The sequence below is a fragment of the Hypanus sabinus genome, chromosome 17, assembly GCF_030144855.1.
Source record: "Hypanus sabinus isolate sHypSab1 chromosome 17, sHypSab1.hap1, whole genome shotgun sequence".
In the NCBI taxonomy this organism is placed as follows: Eukaryota; Metazoa; Chordata; class Chondrichthyes; order Myliobatiformes; family Dasyatidae; genus Hypanus; species Hypanus sabinus.
In genome coordinates, this window is record NC_082722.1 from 7,118,792 (window position 1) to 7,139,286 (window position 20,495).

Genomic DNA, 20,495 nt, shown 5'->3' on the forward strand with positions numbered 1-20,495 from the left:
ATGTTCCAGAGTTGAGTGAAGAGCAAAACAGATGGCTTCTGCTGTGGACCTGTTGTAGGCAAATTAGAGGGGGTTCAAGTCGCTTCTTGGGTAGGAGTTGATATGTTACCTCACCAATCTCTCAAAACATTTCTTCATGTAAGTGCTATTGGATGATCGTCATTGAATTAGCTCACTCCGTTCTTCTTGGGCATCAGTGTAAATGAAGCCTGCTTGAAGCAGGTGGTTAAAGATCAACACAGGATTTTAGTACTTGTCCATTAACCCTGAATGCTCTTTGGGGGTTCACTTTCCGCAAGGCTTTTGGACAGTGGCCTTAGAGACTGGAATTGTGGGGCTTGTGGGAGTTTGTGATGGGCTTCCATGTTTTGATGGTCGAAGTGAGCACAGAAGATATTGATCTCAACTGGAAGTGAAGCCCTGTTATTTCCCCTGTCTCTTGATTTAACTTGATAAGAGATGATAGTATTTAATCCCTTCCACAACTGACAAGCATTCTTCGTTGCTTCACTTTTAGTCTGGAATTGCCACTTCCCCTATGAGATAGCTGTCTGGAGATTGTACCTTGCTTGTAACTTGGTCGCCAGACTTCAATGCCTCTGATCTGGGTCTCTGCAGTTTCTGGATCTCTTGGTTCAATTTTGGGGGAGGGACACTCGTCTATAACAGTTTTAATAAAGTCCATGACAACCGTGGTGTATTCATTCAGATTCAGAGATCCACTCCACTGCTCAGATGCCGCTTCTCTGCCTTCCACAACCACCTCTTCGTTAGCCTAATCTTGGGAGCTTTCCTCTTTAGCCTTTTCCCATAGCAGGTAATAGAAGGACAGCCAAGTGATCAGATTTACCAAAATGCAGTCAGGGCGTAGAGCAGTAGGCAGTCCTTAGCTCAGTCTAGCTGTGCTCTAGTGTGTTGGGATCTCTGGTGCTACAGGTTATATGCTAATGGTAACCAGGCAGGGTTTTCTCAGGCTTGCTTATCAACTTGTCCATACAGGTTTCCCCCCGCTATCCGAAGGTAGAGCATTCCTATGAAACCGTTTGTAAGCCGAAATGTTGTGACGTGAAGAAGCAATCACCATTAATTTTTATGGGAAAAATTTTTGAGCGTTTCCGGACCCAAAATAACCTACCAAATCAAACCAAATAGCACATAAACCTAAAATAACACAAACATATAGTAAAAGCAGGAATGATATGATAAACATACAGTCTATATAAAGTAGAAATATTGTATGTACGGTGTAGTTTCACTTAGCAAAATCGGGAAGACCGCGCGCCAAAATCAATTTAGAGAAAAAAAAAATCGGCAGGTACACGCGTGCGCACACAACTGCCCCCACAAGGCTTCACAGTCATTGTAGTCTTTCTCGGGGTAAACACATGTATAAAGCGGGCGTCTTTTTTTCGTAAAAGCGTAAATCCTCTTTGGTTAGTGAAAACAGGTCTTTCGTAACAGTGAGCTGTCGTAAAGTGAACGTTTGAAAAACGGGGGTTACCTGTAGTTCCTTTCTGCTGATAGTCAGTTATCTAGATGCATGCATGACAGATTTTTTTTGAAACCATTGAGAAGATATGGAATATGACAGCACTCACCCTGTAGTTAGATGCATCTGTCACGATGATGATTGGCAACTCTGAGATGAGAAGGCCAGGCAACAGAATATTCTTCGGTTTGTTTGGACCATTCCTAAGTGGCAACATTGTTGAGCAAAGTTAAAGTTCAAAGTGAACTTATTATCAAATTATGTACAACCTTGAGGTTCATTTTTTGCAGGCACCTACAAAACAAGGAAACACAATAGAATTAATGAAAAACACGACACGACAAAGACTGGTAAACATCCAATATATAGTGCATTGAATGGTTCCCTCAGCCAAATCATGGCTGGGAAGAATGCTGAATAGTGACTGATCATGGCCAGAATTGATTGTAAGCTGCTGACATCTGATGGTGAGGCATTTTTTAAGATAGCAGCAATGTTTTCTGGATATGGGCGATGACTGTGCTTGTCTACAATGAACCCCAGTTACTTCTTGAAAGATATCAAGAGCTGCGTTTTTCTGCATCCAAAGTCTCGTAGTTGGTTCAGAAAGTGGGTCCAGGTGTTGGCATAGTTCTGTCTGATCCATGCCTATCTCAATGATGTTGTAAGCGATGACGCTGTCAGTGGTATTGACAGCGATGTCCATCTGAACATTGTCTCAGCTTGTTTCTTGTTTTGTTTTATTCCCCCTTTTCTCTTCTTCCTTCTGGGAGTGGAGGACAAGCCCAGCATGATCTGCTCTGCATGTCCTCCTGCTCTACTCGCTCTCAATTTCCCCCCTTGGGGATGCAGCTCATCTCCAGGGTCACCCTGTTTTTTGTTTCTGACTTCTCCAGCCTTCCTTCCACCCTCCCTTGTCTCCTTCCCAGTTCTGAAGAAGGATCTTTAACCTGAAATGTTAACTCTGTCTTTCTGCCCACAGATGAGGCCTGACATTTTTCCCTTCTTTTCCTACTTATTTTGGAATCCCACACACTTTTTTTTAAACTGCACCTGTCCCAGTCTCTGCTACTACCTCACTTGTTGGTGTGTTACTGCTAACTGCTTTCCTTGCAGCCTGAATCCACAGACTCCTTTGCATGTATGTGTCTTTAGTCTGATACCTCCAGTTTTTGCTCATCTCCAGCACGGTTTGTCTCCCCTAACCTTTTGCACTTTCCTGTTGCCAGTTAGTATTTTGAGAATTGAACGAAGTGTGCTTTGGCTGACTCAGTGGCCTGGTGAGTCAGGATTTTGTATTTGAATTTGATCTGAATCAGAGATGGGAAATCATGATTCATGATATCTGAATTGAGTCAATGTGTTTGTAGGTTCCCCGGGGCCTTGTGGAAAAGGACATCCTTGAGCAATCTGCTTTCTAAAAACAAACCTTGCGGTTGAATGGCACTTTTTAATTTCTCTTGTAGTTCTGGAGGTGAGAAGCCAGGAAGTTGATGAGATGTCCGCTGGTCCTGAATAATTATTCATGAAGAGGCAGAGATGCAGATAGTCAAGATGAGATTGCTGAGTGGCCAATTCTGCTTGGATGTTTTAACCCCTGGCACCCCATCATGCTGGGAGGCAGTATTTTTGATGTTTCCCCTATTTCCCATTTTAAAGATTATGAGTGTGATATGAGATTGCATCCAGCAGTTCACTGCATGCCCCTGTGATTAACATAGAACATTACTGCACAGTACAGGCTCTTTGGGTCATGACTTTTCAACGTACTCTAAGATCAATCTTATCCTTTCTCCTACATAGCTGTCCAGTTTTTCGATCATCCATGTGCCTATTTAAGAGTTTGTAAAAATTCCCCTAATGTACCTACCTCTACACCCCTCTTGGCAGTGTATTTCGTGCACCCACCACTCTGTGATTTAAAAAAAAATTGGCTCTGACATTTCCCCTCCCCCACTACCATGCTTTCCTCCCATTGCCTTAAAATAACCTTCAGTTCTTGAAACTGGACAAAAGTGCTCACTTCCGTGTCATGTAGCAAAAATTGAACTTTATCATTAAGTCTGCTATTGAGTGAGGTAGGAAAGATTCAAAAGCTCGTCGATATACTCCATAGTTGGAGGTAACAATATTTACTTTAGTTCTTCTTTACTGACACCACCCATCCTACAAACTGCTTTTTATAAAAGTTCCCTTCTGGAAAGTGTTATAAGGTTATTGAAATGCTTCATGTCATAAAGGTTCTTACAAGCAACTTCACTACAGTAAGCTTTCCACTGTATCCATTCTGGGAACTTTGGGTATGTCATAGAATCGTGTGGCAGGGAAATGGGTCTTTGGCCCAACTGAACCATGCCCACTAAGGTTGCCAGTAAAGCCAATCCCATTTGCCTGCATTTGGCCCACATTCCTTTAAATCTTTCCTATCCATGTACCTGGTCAAATACCTTTGTACCCATCTTAAGCACCTCCTTTGACAGTTCATTCCATATATTGAGCGTCCTTCACTGCAGTCCACCATCACTGCAGGACGTATCTGTGTCCAGGTCATCGAAGTGGGCAGGAAAATCACTGTTAACACTACCCACCCTGCAAACTGCCTTTTCCGAATGCTCTCTTCTGTAAAGTGGTTATTAAACCAAAACTTCATGCCATCATAAAGGTTTCTTCCATAGAACACTACAGCACAGAAAACGTGCCACTGGGCCCTTCTGGTCTGTGCCGAAACTTTATTCCACTAGTCCCATTGACCTGCACTCAGTCCATAACCCTCTGGACCTCTCCCAACCATGTATCTATCCAATTTATTCTTAAAACTTAAGAGTGAACCCACATTTACCACCTCAGATAGCAGCTCATTCCACACTCCCACCACTCCCTGAGTGAACAAACTCCCCCTAAACCTTTCCCCTTTCAGCCTAAAGCTATGTCCTCTCATATTTATCTCTCCTACTCTAAATGGAAAGAGCCTATTCGCATTTACTCTGTCTATATCCCTCATAATTTTGTAAAACTCTATCATATCTCCCCTCATTCTTCTACGCTCCAAGGAATAAAGTCCGAACCTGTTCAATCTTTCCCTGTAACTCAACTCCTGAAGACCCGACAACATCCTAGTAAATCTTCTCTGCACTCTTTCAATCTTACTGATATCCTTCCTGTAGTTAGGTGACCAGAACTGTACACATTACTCCAAATTTGGCCTCACCAATGCCTTATACAACCTCTGCATAACATTCCAACTCCTATACTCAGTACTTTGATGAATGCCAGGATGCCAAAAGCCTTCTTTACACCTCCGTCTACCTGTGACGCCACTTTCAGGGAATTATGTATCTGAACTCCCAGATCCCTTTGTTCCTCTGCACTCCTCAGTGCCCTGCCATTTACTGTGTATGTTCTACCTTGATTTGTCCTTCCAAAATGCAACACCTCACACTTGTCTGCATTAAATTCCATTTGCCATTTTCTGGCTCATTTTTTCAGTTGGCCTAGATTCATCTGCAAGCTTTGAAAGCCTTCCTCGCTGTCCACAATGCCTCCAATCTTAGTGTCATCAGCAAACTTGCTGATCCAATTTGCCACATTATCATCCAGATCATTGATATAGACAACAAGCAACAATGGTCCCAGCATAGATCCCTGAGGCAAACCACTAGTCATAGGCCTCCAGTCTGATAAACAATCATCCACTACCACTCTCTGTCTTCTCCCACACAGCCAATTTCCAATCCAGTTTACTACCTCTCCATGGAATCCTAGTGTCTGAACCTTCTGAACTAACCTCCCATGTGGGACCTTGTCAAAAGCCTTACTAAAGTCCCATGTAGACAACATCCACAGCCTTTCCTTCATCTACTTTCTGGGTAACCTCCTCGAAACATGATCTACCACACACAAAGCCATGCTGGCTATCCTTAATCAGCCCTTGGCTGTCCAAATATTTGTATATCTGATCTCTCAGAACACCTTCCAATAATTTACCTACTACTGATGTCAGGCTCACCAGCTGTAATTACCTGGTTTACTTTTGGAGCCTTTTTTAAACAACAAAACAACATGAGCTACCCTCTAATCCTCTGGCACTGCACCCGTGGCCAAGGACATTTTAAGTATTTCTCCCAGGGCCCCTGCAATTTCTACACTAGTCTGTCTCAAGGTCCAAGGAAATATCATGTCAGGCCCGGGGGATTTATCTACTTTTATTCGCTGTAAGGCAGCAAGCACCTCTTTCTCTTTAATCTCTATATGTTCCATGACACTACTGCTTGTTTCCCTTCCTTCCATGTATGCTATGCCAGTTTCCTGAGTAAATCTGGGTAAACCAGGCTGTTAATCTGGTCAACCATTCTGGTTATCTCCCCTCCCCTCCCTCCTCCATCTATTACCTTGGTCACTGCACTGTAAACACGTTAAACCACCTTTTGTACCGCTGTTTACATTGTAAATTCTGCACATATTATTCTATAGCTGTACTTTATAATTGTTTTGTTTTTTTGTTGCATGCCATGCCAACATACCTCAACAAACTCCTAATCCTCTGATGAAAGGTTCCTATTAAATCTTGCCCCTTTCATCTTAAACCTCTGCTCTTTGGAAAAAGCACTGTGTACTTTGACAATATCTTTGCCCCTCATGGTTTTACCTGTATAACTTCACCCCTCAATCTCTAATGGGGAAAAAAGCCCCAACATGCTCAACTGCTCTCCAGAACTCAGTCCCTCAGATCTCAGCAACACCCTCACAGATCTCCTCTATATTCTTTCTAGCTTAAACAGGATCCTTCCTCCCGCAGGACATCCAAAATGGAACAAATATGGCCTTACCAACATCTTATAAAACACAACATAACATTGCAGTTTCTATGCACAGTTCCCTGACTGATGAGGTGTGCATGCCAAAAGCCTTTTTCTCCTGCCTGTCTGCTTGTGAGGCTACTTTCAGGGAACCCATCCAGATCCCTCTGTTCTACTACTTTTTCCCCAGGCCCTTACCATCCTTGAATTTCCTACCCTCATTTGTCTTCCCAGAATGCAACATTTATCTGAATTAAGCTCCATTTGTGAATCTTTGGCTAACAACACCCAGTTGATCAAGCTCCCTTTGTAAGTTTTGATAACCACCTTTACTGTCAATGGCAGCACTAGCTTCAGTGTCATCTGTAAACTTACTAACTGTGCCTTGTCCGTTCTCACCCAAACCAGTGACATTGATGGCAATGGCATTGACTCCTGCAAGACGCTGCTATTCGTGGGCCTCCAGTCTGAAAGACAATCTTTCATCATTATCTTGTGCTTTCTTCTGTTAAGCAAACTGTGTATCCAATATGTGCATTACAGAGGGAACTTCGCTACTGCCTTCCTCCTCATCAGACATCGATAGGACAGTGTAGAGAGAGCTGACATACCTTACTGAAGAATATTGGAAGAGATGGTGCAGAGCAAGCTTTATAATGTTTAATTTCATCTATATCTGCTCTAGGAATGTTTGATGGGACAGAAGAGTGGATTCTTGGGCAGTTTTGATCTGTGCTGAACCTCACTGGTACAGAAATAGAAAGCATTTTATCTTCTACCTTGTACTGCATATTTATGAAGAGCAAAAGTCTGAAGCAGGTCTGCTTTACCTTTCTTGTAGATGATCCAGGGTTGGGAATGCTGATTGAATCCAATGAGGGTAAAGGCATAGCGAGTTCTGCTGCTGGGAGCTACACTTACGACAACGACAATGTTGTGGGATTTCACCAGAGCCATCTGTGAGTGAATTTTTATTCTCAAAGTTCAAAGTAAATTTATTGTCAAAGTACATGTATGCTATCGTATAGTACCTTGAGATCCATTTCCTTGCTGGCATTTACAGGGAAATAAAGAAATACAACAGAATTTATGAAAAACTATATGTGAACAAAGACCGACAAACAACCAATGTGCAATGGTCTGGGTGCAAAATGGTTTTAATTCAAAGTTTAGTAAGTTTGTCCAGGGTCACCATCTTAGGTTGTGGAGACTAGGGAACAGTTGCTATTGGCTGGCAATCTCTTCTTGTCACCTCGTGAGCTTGAGGCTGACTGTTGCACATAGATATAAAGTGAGAGGGGAAAGGTGTAAAAAGGACCTGAGAGGTAAATTTTTCCATGCAGAGAGTGGGTATATGAAATGGGCTGCCATAGAAAGTGGTAGAAGTGGGTACAGTGACGATGTTTCAAAGATATTGGGCAAGTACATGGAAAGGAAAGGTGTTTCGCAGATGTCCCCAACCTGGGGGTCCACAGACCCCTTGCTTAATGGAATTGGTGCATGGCATAAAAAAGGTTGGGAACCCCTGATTTAGATGGCAGTAGACTTGGCTAAAGCAGGCACATGGATGAGTTGGGCCTGTTTCTGCACTATCAAAGTTTAAGTTCAAAATAAATTTATTATCAGAGTATGTATGGAAAGGAATGGAGGGTTATGGGCTGAGTGCAGGTTGGTGGGACTAGGTGAGAGTAAGCGTTAGGCACAGACTAGAAGGGCTGAGATGTCTGTTTCTGTGCTGTAATTGTGTATTTATGTGGTTATGTATTTGTCACTATTTCCTACCCTGCTGGTATTTTGAGAGGATGGTCTTGCCTAGAATCAGTTCTTGCCTAAGTAGGAACCTGGACTCGCCACATTTTGCCTATTACCACAATGGGTTTCCAGTGGATGCAATCCCTTTGGCTCTGCACACAGCCTAGGATCACCTGGACAATTGTAATACCTATGTCAGGCTGCTGTTTATTGATTACAGCTCAGCATTCAACACAATCATACCCTCAGTTCTAATCAACAAGCTCCAAAATCTGGGCCTCTGTACCTCCCTCTGTAACTGGAGCTTTGACTTCCTTACTGGGAGATTGGAAATAACATCTCCTCCTTGCTGACAGTCAACACAGGTGCACCTCAGGGACGTGTGCTTAGCCCACTGCTCTACACTCTCTCCACCCACGACTTGATGGCTGGGCACAGCTCAAACGGCATATATAACAACACAACCATTATTGGCAGCATTTCAGATTGGTGGCAAAGAAATGTACAGAAGTAAGATGGATTAGCTGGTGGAGTGGTGTTGCTGGTGGAGTGGTGTTGCTGGTGGAGTGGTGTTGCTGGTGGAGTGGTGTTGCTGGTGGAGTGGTGTTGCTGGTGGAGTGGTGTTGCTGGTGGAGTGGTGTTGCTGGTGGAGTGGTGTTGCTGGTGGAGTGGTGTTGCTGGTGGAGTGGTGTTGCTGGTGGAGTGGTGTTGCTGGTGGAGTGGTGTTGCTGGTGGAGTGGTGTTGCTGGTGGAGTGGTGTTGCTGGTGGAGTGGTGTTGCTGGTGGAGTGGTGTTGCTGGTGGAGTGGTGTTGCTGGTGGAGTGGTGTTGCTGGTGGAGTGGTGTTGCTGGTGGAGTGGTGTTGCTGGTGGAGTGGTGTTGCTGGTGGAGTGGTGTTGCTGGTGGAGTGGTGTTGCTGGTGGAGTGGTGTTGCTGGTGGAGTGGTGTTGCTGGTGGAGTGGTGTTGCAGGTGGAGTGGTGTTGCTGGTGGAGTGGTGTTGCTGGTGGAGTGGTGTTGCTGGTGGAGTGGTGTTGCAGGTGGAGTGGTGTTGCTGGTGGAGTGGTGTTGCTGGTGGAGTGGTGTTGCTGGTGGAGTGGTGTTGCTGGTGGAGTGGTGTTGCTGGTGGAGTGGTGTTGCTGGTGGAGTGGTGTTGCAGGTGGAGTGGTGTTGCTGGTGGAGTGGTGTTGCTGGTGGAGTGGTGTTGCTGGTGGAGTGGTGTTGCTGGTGGAGTGGTGTTGCTGGTGGAGTGGTGTTGCTGGTGGAGTGGTGTTGCTGGTGGAGTGGTGTTGCTGGTGGAGTGGTGTTGCTGGTGGAGTGGTGTTGCTGGTGGAGTGGTGTTGCAGGTGGAGTGGTGTTGCTGGTGGAGTGGTGTTGCTGGTGGAGTGGTGTTGCTGGTGGAGTGGTGTTGCTGGTGGAGTGGTGTTGCTGGTGGAGTGGTGTTGCTGGTGGAGTGGTGTTGCTGGTGGAGTGGTGTTGCAGGTGGAGTGGTGTTGCTGGTGGAGTGGTGTTGCTGGTGGAGTGGTGTTGCTGGTGGAGTGGTGTTGCTGGTGGAGTGGTGTTGCTGGTGGAGTGGTGTTGCTGGTGGAGTGGTGTTGCTGGTGGAGTGGTGTTGCTGGTGGAGTGGTGTTGCAGGTGGAGTGGTGTTGCTGGTGGAGTGGTGTTGCTGGTGGAGTGGTGTTGCTGGTGGAGTGGTGTTGCTGGTGGAGTGGTGTTGCTGGTGGAGTGGTGTTGCAGCAGCAACGTTGCACTCAACATTAGTAAGACCAAGGAACTTGCTATTGAGGGGTAAATTGCTCACCCCTCAATAATACCAGCCATTACAATTCCTGGGTGTCAACATCTCTGAGGATCTATCCTGGGCCCAGTATCTTGATGCAATTACAAACTAGGCTCGACAACAACTATATTTCATTAGGAGTTTGAAGAGAATAGGTATGTCACAAAAGACACTTGCAAATTTCTACAGCTGTACTAACTGAGCATTCTAACTGGTTGCATCGCCCTCTAGTAAGAGGGACCACTGCACAGGATTTCAAAAAGCTGCAGAAACTTGTACACTCAGCCAGTTCTCACCCTGTTATTTGTAAAAATGCCATCCCTTTCTCTCAAATCCTCCATCTCTGCAGAATTTTCTCTCGGGAAGAGGCTTTTCATTACAGAACTACTGTGATGTCCTCCTTCAAAGAAAGAGGCTTTCCTTCCTTCACCATCGACGCTGCTCTCACTTGCATCTCTTCCATTTCATGCACGTCTGCCCTCATGGCATCCATCCACCACCCCACCAGGAACAGGGTTCACTTGTCCTCATCAGCCTCCACATCCAGCACATAATTCTCCATACCTTCCACCATCTCCAATGTGATCCCATCACCTAGCACAACCTTCCCTCCCCGCCCTCCCGCAGGGATCATTCTCCACGCAACTCCCTTGTCCATTCGTCCCTCCCCACTGATCTACCTCCTGGCACTTATCCTTGCAAGCAGAACATGTGCTACACCTGCCCCTACACCTCCTCCCTCACTACCATTCAGGGCCACAAACTATCCTTCCATGTGAGGTGACACTTCGCCTGTGAGTGCGTTGGGGTTATCTACTTTGTGTGGTGCTCCCAGTGTGGCTTCCTGTATATTGGTGAGACCTGACATAGATTGGGAGACAGCTTCACCAAGTACCAACTCTCTGCCAGAAAATGTGGTATCTCCTTATGGCCACCCATTTTAATTCTATTTCCCATTCCCATTTCAACAGGTCAGTCCGTTGTCCTCCTCTACTGCCGCGATGAGGCCACACTCAGGTTGGAGGAGCAACACCTTGTATTCCATCCGAGTAGCCTCTAATCTGATGGCATGAACATCAATTTTTTGAACTTCCGGTAACTGCCCCCTGCACCATTCCCTTTTCCCAGTTCCTTCTCTCACCTTATCTCCTTACCTACCCATCACCTCCCTCTGGTGCTCCTCCCCCTTCCCTTTCTGTCCTTTGCTGTCAGATTCTCCCTTCTTCAGGCCTTTGTTTCTTTCACCAATCAACTTCCCAGATCTTTACTTCACCCCTTCCCCTCTTCTGATTTCATCTGTCATCTACTGCATTGTACTTCTTTCTTCCTTCCCTTCCTCCATCTTCTTACTCTGACTTCTCATCTTATTTTCCTCCAGTCCTGGCCTGAAATGTTAGCTGTTTACTTTCTTCCACAGATGCTGCCTGGCCTCCTGAGCTCTTTCAGCATTTTGTGTGTGTTGCTTTGATTTTCAGAATCTGCAGATTTTCTCTTGTTGGTCACATATGTTGCTTTTTTTTTGTTGGAAGTAGTAGGATTCATGCCCTGTCACAGCTGATGAACATAATGTTTGGTGCAGAATTGCCACTTCGCATGTGGGATGACTTTCCTGAGATTGTACCTGGCCTCTTGTTGGTCACTAGTCCTGAGCGCCACCCACCTAGTTCTCGGCAGATTCTTGATACCTTGGTTCATCAGGGCTTTTGGATTGGGAAGACTGATTTTGTGGGAGCACATTCATCCATGAGTGTCTTTATAAAGTTTGTAATGTACTCATTCAAATCCTCCCATGGCCCAGTCCACTGTTTTGAAGCAATCCCAAGCCCGTGCCTCACATGACCACCCCTTTGCTTTCCTTACTTCTGGTGCCTTGCTCTTTATCTATGCTGATGGAAAGAGAACAGATATCCTGAAGTGTGGTCGAGTGATGAAGTGGTAGGTGCTAGTTTAAACCTGCCTCTTTGACCAGCCTGTAGCTTGAGTCAACTGTTGAATCTCTTCAAGAATTTATCCACTGAAGATTCAAGGACTTGGTGTTGAGTGATTATGTTTTGTCTGAACTCTAAGTATACTTTCTCATTGTTATAGCCAGCAGAAATTAAGGTTCAATTGCCTCAATCCTTTTTCCTTTGCTGTCTCTACACAGAGACTTGGGTCTCTCAACTTGGGGAGGGAATTATCGCAGCGGGGCATGGTGGGGTGGAAGCTGTCTTCTTTAATTGGAGCAGGCCATCAATCGATTTCCTCACCCCACACCCTAATATAGACCAACACTGCCACTTTAGAAATCCATGATCTTAGGTTTCCAGAGCAAGAAAGCCTTGATCTTCCTCTGCAATTGTCCTTTAGTTCAGTTGCAAATAGGTCCTTTGACTTCAAGTATAAGGTATGGTTTGTGTGAACACCTTTTCTTGCTGGTACTATTCAAATTAAGTCCAGTTTATTGTTATGTGCACAAGTAAGATGGGGCACAGCCTCACCGCTCCAGCGAACCTGGTCTGATCTTGCCCTTAGTGGGCTGTTTGCACGTTCTCCCCGTGATCGTGTGCGTTTCTGCTCTGGTTCCTCCCACATCACAAAAATATGCAGGTAGAACAACTGGTTGTTGTATATTGCCCCTAAAGTAGGAAGGTAGCAGAACTGGGGAAATGGTTACCAACTTCACTAAACCCTGTGTGAATAAGTTGTGTGCCTCTGAAGCTTGCTGTGCATTCCCAAACCAAAACCTGTGGATGAACCAAAGGGTTCGTCACCTGCTGAGGGCTAGATCTGTGGCATTTAAATCTGGTGACCCAGGTGTGTACGAGAACTAGGTTCATGAGCGAAGAGGGATCAGAAGTTGGGAGAGTGAGAAATTTCAAGTTCCTGGGTGTCTGACGATCTAACCTGGATGACCTATTGATGCAGCTATAAAGAAGGGAAGACAGTGGCTGTATGGCATTTGGATTTGAGGAGGTTTGGTTTGCTACCTAAAACACTCTTATATAAAACAACAATCACTTCTGCAGGTGTACCATGGAGAGCATTCACTGTCTGGTATGGGGGGGGGGGGCTACTGCACAGGATCGAAGGAAGCTACAGGAAGTTGTAAAATTAGTCAGCTCCGTCATGGGCTCTAGCCTTCATAGTATCCAGGACATCTTCAAGGAGCAGTGCATCAGAAAGATGGTGTCCACATTAAGGACCACCATCACCCAGGACGTGATCTCTTCTCATTATTACCATCAGGAAGAGGTACATGAGCCTGAAGGCACACACTCAATGATTCAGGAGCAGCTTCTTCCACTCTGCCATCCAATTCCTAAATGCACATTGAACCCATGAACACAATCTCACTTTTTATGATTTCTGTTTTTGAACTACTTTTAATTTAATAATTTAATATACCTATATACTTTAATGTATTTATTTTTTCTATATTTATCATGTATTGCCATGTACAGAATTGGATGGAAAAGTGGCAGATGGAGTTCAATCCGGACAAGTGTGAGGTGATGCATTTTGGAAGGACAAACCAGAAGACTGAGTACAGGATTAATGGTCAGTTACTTAAGAGTGTGGATGAACAGAGGGACCTTGGGGTTCAAATCCGTACATCCCTCAAGGTCGCTGCACAGGTTGATAGGGTAGTTAAAAAGGCCAATGGGATGCTAGGCTTCATTAATAGGAGGATTGAGTTCAAGAGTAGAGAGGTCATGTTGTAACTCGACAAATCTCTGGTGAGACCACACTTAGAGTATTGTGTTCAGTTCTGGTCACCTCATTATAGGAAGGATGTGGAAGCTATGGAGAGGGTGAAGAGGAAATTTACCAGGATGTTGCCTAGATCTTGCACAATAGGCAGCGATTCAAACAGAGAGAGGAGAAATGGACTAAAAATTCTATATCTGAATGCACGAAGTGTCAGAAATAAGGTGGATGAGCTTGAAGCCCAGGTGCGAATGGGTAACTATGATATTGTTGGGATAACGGAGACATGGCTGCAGGGAGATCAGACCTGGGAAATGAATGTACAAGGGTATACGTGCTATCGTAGGGACAGAAATGTGGGCAGAGGGGGTGGGGTGGCCCTGCTGGTGAGGAATGAGATTCAGTCCTTTGCAAGGGGAGACATAGGGTCAGGAGAAGTAGAGTCTGTGTGGATAGAACTGAGAAACAGTAAGGGCAAAAGGACCAAAATGGGTGTTGTCTACAGGCCACCAAACAGTAGCATGGATATTGGGTGCAAGTTGAATAGGGAGTTAAACATTGGCATGTGGCAAAGATAATGTCGTAGTAGTTATGGGGGATTTCAACATGCAGGTGAACTGGGAGAATCAGGTTGGTGCTGGACCACAGGATAGGGAGTTTGTAGAGTGCCTACGGGATGCATTCTTGGAACAGCTTGTACGAGAGCCGACCAGGGACAAGACTATTCTGGATTTAGTGTTAAGTAATGAACAGGATTTGATAAGCAATCTTGCAGTAAGGGAGCCATTAGGAGGTAGTGATCATAATAGGATGTTTTTATCTGCAATTTGAGAAGGATAGTTGCAGTTGAACAGGGGAAACTATGGAGCCATGAGGGAGGAGCTGGCCAAAGTTGACTGGACGGATAGCCTAGCAGAAAAGACAGTGGAACAGCAATAGCAGGTATTCTTGGGAATAATGCACAAGATGCAAAATCAGTTCATCCCCCAGAGAAGGAAGAATTCAAAGGGGTGAAAGGGTGGTTGACAAAGGAAGTCAGAGATTGCACAGCATTAAAAAAAAAGGAAGTATGACAGAGCTAAGGTGAGTGGGAGGACAGATGATTGGGAAGTTTTTAAGGAACAACAGAACTTAACTAAAAAGACAATACGGGGAGAAAAAATGAGGTACGAACGCAAGCAAGCCAGGAATATAAAGGAAGATAGCAAAAGCTTTTTAGGTATGTGAAAAGAAAGAAGATGGTTAAGAACAATGTTGGGCCCTTGAAGAATTAATTGGGTGAAATTGTTATGGGAAACAGAGAAATGGCAGAAGAATTTAATGAGTACTTTAGATCTGTTTTCATTAAGGAAGACACAAGCAATCTCCCAGATGTATGGATGGGCCAAGGACATAGGGTAACAGAGGAAATGAAACAGATTGACATTAGGAAGGAAACGGTGATTAGAAGACTGATGGGACTGAAGGCTGACAAATCCCCAGGTCCAGATGGTCTGCATCCTAGGGTACTAAAGGAGGTGGTTCTGGAAATTGCGGATGCATTGGTCATCATTTTCCAATGTTCCTTAGATTCAGGATCAGTTCCTGAGGATTAGAGAATGGCTGATGTTATCCCACTTTTTAAGAAAGGAGGGAAGGAGAAAACAGAGAACTATTGACCTGTCAGCCTGACATCGGTGGTGGGAAAGATGCTAGAGTCCATTATTAAGGATGAAATAGTGGCATATCTAGATAGCAGTGATAGGATTGGGCCAGAATTGGGCCAATTATGATTGGGCCAATCTTATGATTTACCAAGGGTAAATCATGCTTGACTAATCTGTTGGAGTTTTTCGAGGATGTAACCAGGAAGTTAGACGGGGGAGATCCAGTGGATGTAGTGTACCTTGATTTTCAGAAGGCATTTGATAAGGTCCCGCATAGGAGATTGGTGGGTAAAATCAAAGCTCAGGGCATCGGGGGGAAGACATTGACATGGATAGAAAACTGGTTGGCAGATAGAAAGCAAAGGGTATCGGTGAATGGGTGTTTCTTGGAATGGCAGGTGGTGACTAGTGGGGTGCCACAGGGCTCGGTATTGGGACCACAGCTGTTTACAATTTACGTCAACGACTTGGATGAAGGCATTGAAAATAACATCAGCAAATTTGCTGATGATACTAAGCTGGGTGGCAGTGTGACATGTGATGAGGATGTTAGGAGAATTCAGGGTGACTTGGATAGGCTGGGTGAGTGGGCAGATACTTGGCAGATGACGTTTAATGTGAATAAGTGTGAGGTTATCCACTTTGGCAGTAAGAACAGGAAGTCAGATTATTATCTGAACGGTGTAGAGTTAGGTAAGGGAGAAATGCAAAGAGATCTAGGAGTCCTTGTTCATCAGTCACTGAAGGTGAATGAGCAAGTGCAGCAGGCAGTGAAGAAGGCTAATGGAATATTGGCCTTTATTACAAAGGGAATAGAGTACAAGAGCAAGGAAATCCTCTTGCATTTGTACAGAGCCCTGGTGAGACCACACCTGGAGTATTGTGTACAGTTTTGTTCTCCAGGGTTAAGGAAGGACATCCTGGCTGTAGAGGAAGTGCAACGTAGATTCACGAGGTTAATTCCTGGGATGTCTGGACTGTCTTACGCAGAGAGCTTAGAGAGACTGGGCTTGTACACGCCGGAATTAAGGTGATCGAGAGGGGATCTGATTGAAACATATAAGATTATTAAGGGATTGGACAAGATAGAGGCAGGAAATATGTTCCAGATGTTGGGAGAGTCCAGTACCAGAGGGTATGGTTTGAGAATAAGGGGTAGGTCATTTAGGACAGAGTTAAGGAAAAACTTCTTCTCCCAGAGATTTGTGGGGGTGTGGAATGCACTTCCTCAGAAGGTAGTGGAGGCCAATTCTCTGGCTGCTTTCAAGAAGGAGCTAGATAGGTATCTTATGGATAGGGAAATCAAGGGATATGGGGACAAGGCAGGAACCGGATATTGATAGTAGTTGATCAGCCATGATCTCAAAATGGCGGTGCAGGCTTGAAGGGCCGAATGGTCTACTTCTGCACCTGTTGTCTATTGTCTATCTTATGAGGCAAGGCTAGCAGAGCTGGGACTTTTCTCTTTGGAGTGTAGAAGGATGAGAGGGGACTTGATAGAGGTCTACAAGATTATGAGAGGCATAGATAGGGTGGATAGTCAGTACCTGTTTCCCAGGGTACCAATAGCAAACACCAGAGGGCATAGGTACAAAATTAAGGGAGGGAAGTTTAGGGGAGACATCGGGGTAAGATTTTTACACAGAGGGTTGTGAGTGCCTGGAATGACTTGCCAGGAATGGGGGTGGAGGCTAAAACATCAGGGGTATTTAAGAGCCTCTTGGACAGGCACATGGATGAAAGAAAAATAGAGTGTAGGTTTAGTACTTTTTTTAAGGAATATATGGGTCAGCACAACATTGAGGGCTGAAGGGCCTGTACTGTGCTGTAGTGTTCTAGTGTCTAGTACTGCTGCCTGAAAGTTAACAAATTTCATGACATATGGTGGTGATATTTAATTTAATGGCGGAGAAATGTATACAATATACATCCTGAAATTCCTTTTTCAGAACGGGGTTGCTCCAAGAACCAATGTTAACTCAATGGGTCAAACACACCTCCCCCACCCCACCAGTGGTACCATTAGGTACAGAATTAGGCCATTCAGTCCATCAAATCTGCTCTACCATTCAATCATGGCTATTTTTTTCTTTTTCAGCTTTCTCCCTGTAACCCACCCACCCCCTTACTAATCAAGGACCTATCAATTTCTGCCTTAAATGACTTGACCTCCTCAGCCCTCTGTGGCAATGAATTTCACAAATTCGCCATTATTTAGCTGAAGAAATTTGTCCTCGTCTCAGTCTTTAAAAGAACGTCCCTCAATTCTGAGGCAGTGCCTTGGATCCTAGATTAATGGAAGCATCTTATCCATGTCCACCCTATCCAGGCCTTTCAGTATCCAGTAAAGTTCAGTGAGATTCCCTCCTCACCCTTCAGAACTCAATCCAGTACAGGCCCAAAGGCATCAAGTGTTACAAAGAGATGTGATGTGATAAGTCGGATGGCGGAACTCTGCTTCCGTTTGTAGCATGGTCCTGAATCTTGAACAGTGTTGAAGTTCGTAAATTCTGTCTGAGCTTCAGTCAGAACAGGGAGCACTGCAATGTAATAAATCTTTTATTTACCCGTAAAGTGGAGAGCCTGGAAATTGCTGCTGTGTCTGTGGTGAGAGACTTGTGTACCCTTAAGGCAAAGCTATAAAGGAAAGTATTAATTGTAAGTAATGTAAATAAGGCAATAATGTGTAGCATTGTTATAATGTGATACTGTAGTGACTGAATAAACCTTCTTTGGAAAAGATACAAAAGGGTGTGAATAGGCAGGGAATGAAGAATGGAATGAAGTTGAGTGAGATTTTATTTTGGGTACACAGATATGATTCTTGTTGAGGGTAACTTAGATCTTCTGCTGTACATCCCTGGGAAATGGAACTCTGCTTTCTTGGTGCTCATAGGAAGAGCTGAGTGTGTCAGTCTGTTGCTCCTCAGTGTGTGCCCAAAATGGTTTGAAAGAGACCTGTGTGTCAAAAGATCTCTGAGGGGTTAAGAGCTGGAAGCATTGTTTCTTTGCTTTGGCATCCTCTGATGTCATTTTCCTTTCTAGGGAGGGTGAAACATGCTCACACTTCTCATTTGAAAGGGTCACAGTGGGCTTTTATGATCCACAGCCTTGAGGAGGACAACAATTTAACAACCTTGCAGACAGACATATTGAGGATCTACCAATCCTTCAATGTTGGGCCGTACATCAGAAAGACCACAGACACATGGCCTCCCAGAAATTCCTGTTTTCCATCAGAGGTTGAAGAAAGCAGTGAGTGGGAGAGTCTGTACCAGCCTGACATTGGAGGAGTTTATCCATTCCTTGGAGGTGAATAACACTCTCAGAATGAATGGCATGCAGGCTGAGTTGTACTGGGCCCAGGCCTGCTGATAGTGTGCAGTGCTATGCTTCCGGCTGGATGTCAGACTCCATGCAAAAGGACATCATCACCATCATCTACAAGCAGAAGGAAAGGGGGAGGGGGGAGGGCATCAGGAATTGGTAACCCATCTCAATGTTGATCCCGTCCAAAGGGTCAAGTCAGACCAGGAAAGGGACAAGGGACCAAACGGGTCAAGTCTGCCCTGGGACAGATGATAGACCTGAGCCAAACTTGTGCTGTACCTGGCGGGAAAAACACTTAACTGCCTTGAGCTACTCAGAATACCACCACCTACGCACAGGTGGGGGAGAAGGCATCTATCTGGCCAATTTGGGCTGGGAGATTGACTTCAACAGGATATCTCTCACATACATAAGACATAGGAGCAGAGTTAGGCCATCTGGCCCATCGAGTCTACTCTGCCATTCAATCACGGCTGATCCTTTTTGCTATCTCCTCCTCAACCCCAGTACCCGGCCTTCTCCCCGTAAACTTTGATGCCATATCCAATTAAGAACCTATCAATCTCTGCCTTAAATACAACCAACCACCTGGCATCCAAAGCTACATGTGGCAGCAAATTCCACAAACTCACAACCCCTTTAGCTAAAGAAATTTCACTGCATCTCTGTTTTGAAAGGGTACCCCTCTATCCTGAGGCTGTGCCTTCTTACCCTAGACTTTCCCACCGTGGGAAACATCATTTCCACATCTACTCTACCTAGGCATTCAAAAGGTTTCAATGAGATCCCCTGTCATCCTTCTGAATTCCAGCAAGTGCAGACCCGAGCCATCAAACTTTCCTCGTATGATAACCCTTTCATTCCTGGAATCATCCTTGTGAGCATCCTTTGGACTCTCTCCAACGCCAGCACATCCTCTCGAAGATGAGGAGCCCAAAACTGTTCACAATACTCAAGGAGAGGCTTCACCATTGCCTCATAAAACCTCAGCATCACATTCTTGCTCTTGTATTCTAGACCTCTTGAAATGAATGCTAACGTGGCATTTGCTTCCTCACCGCCGACTCGACCTGTAAGCTAATCTTCAGGCAACACACACGAAATGCTGGTGGAACGCAGCAGGCCAGGCAGCATCTATAGGGAGAAGCACTGTCGACGTTTCAGACCGAGACCCAAGGAAGGGTCTTGGGCCAAAATGTCGACAGCGCTTCTCCCTATAGATGCTGCCTGGCCTGCTGCGTTCCACCAACGTTTTGTGTGTGTTGCTTGAATTTCCAGCATCTGCAGTTAATCTTCAGGGTGTTCCGCACAAGGACTCCCAAGTCCCTCTGGATCTCGGATTGCTGGCTTTTCTCCTGTTTAGGAAATAGTCGGCACACTTATTTCTACTACCAAAGTGCATGATCATGCATTTTCCAACATTGTATTTTATTTGCCACTTTCACGCCTATTCTCCTAATCTGTCTAAGTCCTTCTGCATCCTACCTGTTTCCATAACACTACCTGCCCCTCCACCTATCTTCGTATCATCTGCAAACGTGCCAACAAAGCCATCTATTCCATCATCTAAATCATTTATATACAACATAAAAAGAGATGGTCTCAACAATGACCCCTGCGGAACACCGCTAGTCACTGGGAGCCAACCAGAAAAGGATCCTTTTATTCCCACTCGCTGCCTCCTACCAATTAGCCGATGCTCTAACCATGTTAGTAACTTTCCTGCAATACCATGGGCTGTTAACTTGGTAAGCAGCCTTGTGTGTGGCACCTTCTGAAAGTACAAATATACAACGTCCACTGCATGGCCTTTATCTATCCTACTTACATTACTTCCTACAAAGTGAAAACCAATAGCATGAATGGCAGCGATGCTTCACTACCAGATGGACTCAACACCTTCTATGCCCGCTTTGAAAGGGAGAATATAACTACAGCTTTTAAGATCCCTGCTGCACCTGATAACCGTCTGATCTCCATCTCAGACGCCAATGTTCGGCTGTCTTTAAAGAGAG

At 45.0% G+C, this 20,495-nt stretch overlaps 1 protein-coding gene across 4 annotated transcripts in view; it reads left to right on the top strand.

Annotated features, from left to right (window-relative positions):
- il34 (interleukin 34) overlaps positions 1-20,495 on the top strand; it is a 123,844-nt gene that overhangs the window by 59,619 nt on the left and 43,730 nt on the right. For 3 of the 4 annotated variants that reach the window (XM_059992509.1, XM_059992511.1, XM_059992510.1), the window contains one exon: positions 7,127-7,244. In XM_059992509.1, the coding sequence (XP_059848492.1) occupies positions 7,217-7,244 (28 nt within the window). In that variant the 5' untranslated portion in view covers positions 7,127-7,216. Of the gene's footprint in view, positions 1-7,126; positions 7,245-13,257; positions 13,355-20,495 lie in introns of those variants that run through there. The other variant, XM_059992507.1, reaches the window with a different exon arrangement.